The sequence below is a fragment of the Triticum aestivum genome, unplaced genomic scaffold, assembly GCF_018294505.1.
Source record: "Triticum aestivum cultivar Chinese Spring unplaced genomic scaffold, IWGSC CS RefSeq v2.1 scaffold115711, whole genome shotgun sequence".
Lineage (NCBI taxonomy): Eukaryota > Viridiplantae > Streptophyta > Magnoliopsida > Poales > Poaceae > Triticum > Triticum aestivum.
Window position 1 is genome coordinate 47,512 of NW_025225340.1, and position 6,894 is coordinate 54,405.

The window sequence follows — 6,894 nt, forward strand, 5'->3', positions numbered from 1 at the left end:
GTGAATTTGAAGCATTATCAGGCATTACTTGGATACAGTTTTTATGTACAGTTGAAACAACAAACACCACATGAAAGTGGCAAAGTGTCATTTTCTTCTGTTTTTCGTATATGGGAATGTTGTGCTGTGGTATTCAATGCATTTCAAAACCTTGCCACATGGAGGGGAAAGGAGCAAGGATACGGTCGATTAGGCAGTAACATCAAAATAAGGAATTTCCCAGAGGTTGTACTTCCTCTCGGACTGACTAGCATAAGTAGACGCATTATAGTCAGATTTTTCTTTTGTGAGTTCATTATGGTCGGATTATCGATTATGTACAGTTGAAAACCAACTGAATGATCCAGAGATTGTATTTCCTCCGGGAGTGATTAGCGCGACGAAAACATTATTTTGTCGGCGGAAAGAAAATGAAAATTTGTCTTTCTTTTTACAACTGAAAATTTGTCTTTGTTATTTACAAGGAAAACCAGCGACGCCAGAATATAGGAATCAATTTTGGAAATGCAACCAACAAAGGCTACATAGTACCACACTGCGTAGTACTCGTACCTTGGTGGTGTGGGCCCACAGGCAGAGAGACAGGGGTGGCGACCAGCGTTTTTCAACCCATGGCCCACATGGCAGTGCGCACCTATAAAGGCAGCAGGGAGCACCCCCACTCCCACGCTTCTTCCCCCACCTCTTCTTCCTCCTTCCTCCCTGCCGCTCCGTTATAATATCCCAGCAAACCGCCCACCTCTCTCACCTCTCCCCTCTCTCTCGGGCGCTCTCGCGGCACGTCAACTCCATTCCCTTCCTTCCCCTCCCGCTGCAGATTGCTCGATCAAGTCAAGGTAACCGCTCCTGGAAGCCCTGAAGTTCCGCTCGATCCTCCATTAATTATTGCCTACCTCTGCTGTGCTTTCATGAACAGTTTGCAGCTTTCTTCTTCCCCGCACCGCGCCACAGAGCGCATAGTATTTCCTCATGCTTTCTTCATTGCCACGGCCATGAGATGCTCTTACGAATTAGGATTGAGTACGCTGTGGAGGGTAGAGATTAAGGCGGAGAAAATGGGTGTCTCTCCAGTTCTTGCATCTCTGCTTCCGCCACCATTTGGATTTTGGATGGATTTTGGGGCCAATGCGTGCCGGCCGGTGCCTTGAACCGGCCGTCGACGCATGTGCTCCGTCTGCCTGCTTGCCTGATGATTTCTCAACCAGATCGGCCAAACATGATAGATTTATTACGCAGTACGTATCAGATTGGCACCGTCCCTCCACTTGGCTGGCTTTGCTTTATTCTTCTTCCCCGGTCTGCTCTGCTCTGCTTGAGTTCTCGTTTACTTTACTCTTCCTCTCCCAGCTCCAGCAGAGCAGCTGCTAAGCTGTATTACTGGACTAGTTTAGTTGAGCACCAGTAGTTTATTAGCACCTCCCTCCCTCTCTCCCCTACATGGCTACATTTTTAATAGATTCTTAGTCAGTACCGGTGCTGGTTGAGATTTAACGCTTTTGCGACATTCTTTACACCTAGTTAAAGAGCCAGGAATCAGAGCTGTTGTATTCGATTCGATTCCGACCTGAGTAGTCAGTCCCTCTCCCTCATCACATATCATCTCTTTACAGATTGACGCGGACAGAGCATCCAGGAGATTGGTCGGCGGATCGAATCATGACGACGGACAATGCAAGAATCCCAAAGGTTAGTATGGTTTCCGATCAATCTGGATTCAGGATCATGTGTTTCTTCCTTTCTTTACAAAGCAGAGTAAGTTGTAGTTCTATGATAAGCTTACATACACAGAGGCTGATTTTTCGCTTGTGTGTTTGATTGCTCAGTCGTCGTCGTGGCCGAGGAGGACGAGGACGGCGGTGAGGAGATGGCTGAGCCTCAAGACCAACGCAGAGCCGTCGTTCCATTCAGACTGCGCCAGTAAGTCACCATGATCGATCAAAGAAACAACCATTTCTATTACTGTTCTTCCAGTTCCATCTAAGATACCTCCAGCAGGATAATTCTCCAACGGTTAACTAACCACAGCAACTGATTTCTGCGTGTGGTTTAATCGACCAGGTGACAGATTTGGCATCAGAGGGCAGGAGCAGAGGAGGCGCAAGAGCTGCTCGGACAGGGACGGCAGCCGGCGAGATCTGTCAGGTACGGACCACTTAACAAACTTTTACTGTCACAGCGACTGCCGGTGCTGTTAGCTGCAACAAGAACAACAACAAACAGCTCTGTACATCTTTGTCCCCAGATAAAACCATCAAAAGAGACACACTGTTTCATCACACGAGATGGAACAGTTTAGTAATGGCGCCGAATGAACGAACGTGGTCTGAATATCTTGTTGGTCTGAATTTTTGTTTGTGCATGCGTAGGTGAAGCAGGGTGGTTGGTGGAGGAGGGGCGCGAGAATCTGGTGCCTCCCCTACGGCATGGGCCGAGCTCGTCGTGGCAGCCTCCCAAGGAGCTCAGGTCAGTGACTCACACACAAACCCTGATCTTCATGCATGCGTCAATGTCTCTGCGGTTCAAAGAGAAAATATCTTATCATGTCGATTGTCAACGCATATAAATCTGCGTGCATCATGTGCATATGGAGCAGGCTACATACCTAGTGAAGCAAACGAACAAAATAGAGGCTGTTCTCTGAAAGTCTGGGCATCTTTTTTCTAGTATTGATTTCAGAGAAAATACACACTACTAGTACTGGTAGTAGCATATTTAGAGAAAGTCGGAATATCAACTAAGCAGACGGGGTTGAGTTGAGGCGATGGGATTGCGCTTAGTGAACGATTGATTAAGCCATGTTGATTCATTTATGCATGGTTTATACCGTATGATAATTAACTGTATTTATGTGCTTGTGTGATACAGAGTGCTAGTGGGGACGTGGAACGTGGGCGGGAGACCGCCGCACCAAGGGCTCGACCTCTCCGACTGGCTCCTCGACCAACATGCCTCTTCCTCGCCTCCCCACATCTACGTCCTCGGGTATGTATGTGCATACTACCCGTGTCGATCTACTGTTTTCTGGTGGTGCGTTGAACTCGCTTCTCTCTCTCTCTAGTTTCATAGGAGAACATAATCTTCAGGTATGACCAATGGAATTAATATAGTGTAATGATGCACGTACACATTGGGTTACTTGGAAAGTGTCTAGTTAAAATTGCTACTCACTCAAAGGGATGCTGCTGAGTGAATGCACTCACTCATAGGAATTTGTATGGGTGAACTTTGTGTGGATTTCAGTGCAGAGTGCGAACCCATATGCCGGCCAGAATCATGACAGGACGTCGTGTACCTTACCTTACTTGCATAGGAGTGAGTAGTTTACCTATAAGTACATATTTGTCATGGGTTTCAGTGTTGGACTTATGCACCTAATCATGATTAGTTATCCCATCACTCCTCAAATCCCAAATTGATGTAGTATAGTACCATGAGAGGGGGAGAAGCTGACAGCTTAATTTACCGCCTCGATCACCATAAACAAAGTCATGATGTTGTGTGAAATGGTGACATAATGATGGAGTATATAGGAGTGATTTCGAAGTTTGATTAAGTTTATTTGTCATGTCACAGCTTTCAGGAAATAGTGCCGCTGAACGCTGGGAATGTTCTCGGGGCGGAGGACAGGGTCCCCGCTTCCAAGTGGCTCGACCTTATTGGCCAAGCCTTGAACCCTTCCTCCTTGGAGAGAAGCAACAATTATCACCACGGTCACCGGTGCACGGCTGCCGAGGAGGCGCACCCTGAATGTAGTCAAAAGGCCAAGGTCGGCTTCACGGATATACCGGTGATGGACGATACGGTGTCAGAGCTTGAGGAGGAAGAGGAGGAGGATAGCGAGCCTTCCACGTCAAACCCGGAGTCGAGCAGCGAGGAGGAGACGAGCGAGTTTGCGACGATGTTGCAAGAAAGGGCGAGGCACGGATACCGCCTGGCAGCGAGCAAGCAGATGGTGGGCATCTTCCTCTGCGTGTGGGTCCGGGCGGATGTCATGCCACGTGTCACCGGCCTCAGGGTCTCGTGTGTTGGCAGGGGCATCATGGGGTACATGGGAAACAAGGTGAATTTTCTATCAAATAAATATTGTAAATTCATTGCATATCGTACCATCGTGAAATTTTGCAAGATTAATATCCTGGAGTTTAAATTCAAACATTAAGTTGTTGCTGAAATGATTGTGAATATGTGATAGGGGTCCATCTCGATCAGCCTGACGCTGCAAGGTGGCAGCTCGGCGGCGGCGTCCACGAGCCTGTGCTTCGTGTGCACGCACCTGGCGTCCGGCGAGAAGGACGGCGACGAGGTGCGCCGGAACAGCGACGTCGCGGAGATCCTCAAGCGGACGAGGTTCCCGCGGGTACACCGGTTCTCCAGGCTGCCGGCGTCGGCACCGTCGTCGCCGGAGACCATCTTGGAGCACGAGTACGTACGACATCAAAAACCACATCCTTATCTGATCTGCTGAACTGGACTCTGCCTCTGACCGCGGCGTTGTGGAACGGCATGCAGCAAGGTCATCTGGCTCGGCGACCTGAACTACCGGCTGTCGTCGACGGGCGGCGGCGGCGGCGGCGACGGCGAGACGCGGGGGCTGCTGGAGCGGAACGAGTGGCGGGCGCTGCTGGAGCGCGACCAGCTGCGCGCGGAGCAGAGGGCCGGGCGCGTGTTCGGCGGCGGGTGGGAGGAGGGGGAGATCCGGTTCCCGCCCACGTACAAGTACCTTGCCGAGTCCGACACCTACGCCATGGCCGCACTGAGCTCCTCCGCCGCCGGGAGGCCGTCGCGGGAGAAGAAGAAGCGCACGCCGGCATGGTACGTAATTGTTACTCCGTAATTAGACATTTGACAGCCCTAAAAATTGCATCTGACACAAGGATCGTGCGAGCGTCAGTTCGGTTAGGAAGTAATCAATCAGAGATTCAGAGGTCTCACATGGCATGAGAGACATGAGAAGATCATGGCGGAGCACTCGCTGCACACTGCATCTGCATAATTTGAGCTTAGGCACATGCTCTGCGATTAGCTCAGATCAGAATTAATTAGTGAGTCTAGCTAGGGTAGCGTAGACTCCATGGTGACCAGTCCTTGTCGCGCCAAGCTAGTCTCCATGGCCACGAGCATAGGGAATCTACCTACCTAGCAGTAGCGGTGTAGCAGCAGATGCAAGCTTTGTGCATGCACTGCACGTAGTAGTTAATTATAGTCCAATGGCCACTCGCCGCCATGATCTATGGCTAATTAATCTACTGCTACTAGCTAAACAAGTCTGCTAATTCGTCCTTGGAGGCTTCGACCATGTCGTTGATGATTAATTTATTGGGTGGTGGTATTGCAGGTGCGACCGCATCCTGTGGCGCGGCGAGGGCGTGGAGCAGGCGTGGTACGAGCGCGGCGAGTCGCGCTTCTCCGACCACCGCCCCGTCAACTCCCTCTTCTCCATCCGCCTCCACCACCACCACCACCACCACCACGACGGCAGCAGCCTGCAGGCCACCGCTAATAAGGCATGCTGCCGGCAACGCAGGACACCGCCCGCGGGCGGCGCGGTGATCGAGGCCGAGGAGCTGCTCGTCGCGCCGCCCCGGGACTGCCGGTGCCTCCAGTCCTCGAGATTCTGACACGTCATACGTGGTGACCATCGAAGAACGGCAGCGGCGGCCTCAAAAGGTGGCCGTCGCGGCGCACGCGTGCCGGCCGGCGCTGAAACATAGGCGAGCCCGGCCGTGGTACGTGCACCGGCAGGCAGGTGGCGTACGTGCTCATTATTGCTTGCCATTTGGCCACGGAGCTCGCAGCAATTTTCACTTTGAGAGGAGAAGGACGGGACATTCTTCTCGGGAACGCGCGAGCTTTTCAGGGTGGATGCCTTGCCTTCTTCGGAGGAATCTTCTTAGTAGAGTAGTAATTCTTCCTTCATGTCTAAACTTATCACAGTATGCGTGTAGCCCAGCAGTATAGAATAGGAAATCAGGAATCCTTGTCTTCTTTTCTCTGTCGTTTTGTTTTGGACGTACATAAGAAGAAAAAAACTGTAATCTCGAAATTTTCTTCAGTTCATATATAATTATATATATAAGGAGATGGGTTGTCCATAGACGTTGTTGCAAAATTTATGTGGAATGCCGGATGCATTCCAGTTAAACATGTTCTTCCGGATTATGCTGAATAAATTCATCTTGCAGGATGCCTTTTTCTTTGGATTTGTTAATTTCTCTCTAGATGAGAATTAGCTATGTCACGTCTAAGTTTTTTTTCCATTAGATCGAAAGTTCTAAGATTCGTGCTATTAGTTTGGTTTTTTGCAGATGACCCGGTTGCGCGTGGGGAAGCCTCGCGTAAGGGGACCAGCCTAGCTGTGCTGGAAGCCACAACCTTCTTTTTTTCATTTTCGTTTTTGTTTTTTGATTTATTTATTTTATTTTTGTTTACACTTCCAAATATTCTAAACATATATATTACAAAAAATATACTTCCCATAATATTTAAAAAATGTTAAACATGCATTTGAAAGATGTTAAATGTGTACATAAAAATGTTGACCATGTATACAAAAAATATACAATGTGTGTGAAAAAAGGTTGATCATGTATTTAAAAAATGTTAATCAATAATTCGAAAGAAAATGTTAATCAAACATTTGAAAAATAATATTAAACAGGTATTTGAACAATGTTAATCAAGCATTTGAAAAAGTTAAATGAGTATAGTAAAAATATTTACCATGTATTAAAGAATGAATCTTGTGTTGAACAAATGTTAAATGTGTATAGAAAAAAGTTCACCATGTATTAGAAAATGTTAATCTTGTACTTGCATACAAATTTTAATCAAGCATTTTAAAATATGTTAAATGTGCATCGAAAAAATGTTGACCACGTATTATAAAAATTGTTA

At 48.1% G+C, this 6,894-nt stretch overlaps 1 protein-coding gene across 2 annotated transcripts; it reads left to right on the forward strand.

Annotated features, from left to right (window-relative positions):
• Positions 1 to 680: 680 nt before the first annotated feature.
• LOC123172142 (type I inositol polyphosphate 5-phosphatase 8-like) lies at positions 681 to 6,112 on the forward strand. Of its 2 annotated transcripts, none has more exons than XM_044589163.1 (10): positions 681 to 836; positions 1,611 to 1,686; positions 1,824 to 1,917; positions 2,059 to 2,142; positions 2,367 to 2,463; positions 2,866 to 3,027; positions 3,574 to 4,060; positions 4,193 to 4,422; positions 4,510 to 4,812; positions 5,336 to 6,112. In XM_044589163.1, exons 2-10 carry the CDS (start codon positions 1,657 to 1,659, stop codon positions 5,616 to 5,618), a joined length of 1,770 nt encoding a protein of 589 aa, XP_044445098.1. In that variant the 5' UTR covers positions 681 to 836; positions 1,611 to 1,656; the 3' UTR covers positions 5,619 to 6,112. The 2 variants fall into 2 exon arrangements, with proteins under 2 accessions (XP_044445098.1, XP_044445099.1); XM_044589164.1 differs by having other exon boundaries at positions 2,866 to 2,982.
• The last annotated feature ends 782 nt before the right edge of the window (positions 6,113 to 6,894 follow it).

Coding starts and splice junctions, on each gene's coding strand:
- LOC123172142 (XM_044589163.1), top strand. CDS start 1,657: ATGACGACGGACAATGCAAGAATCCCAAAG. Junction 1,918..2,058: donor GTTCCATTCAGACTGCGCCA/GTAAGTCACCAT, acceptor TTAATCGACCAG/GTGACAGATTTGGCATCAGA. Junction 2,464..2,865: donor CAGCCTCCCAAGGAGCTCAG/GTCAGTGACTCA, acceptor TGTGTGATACAG/AGTGCTAGTGGGGACGTGGA.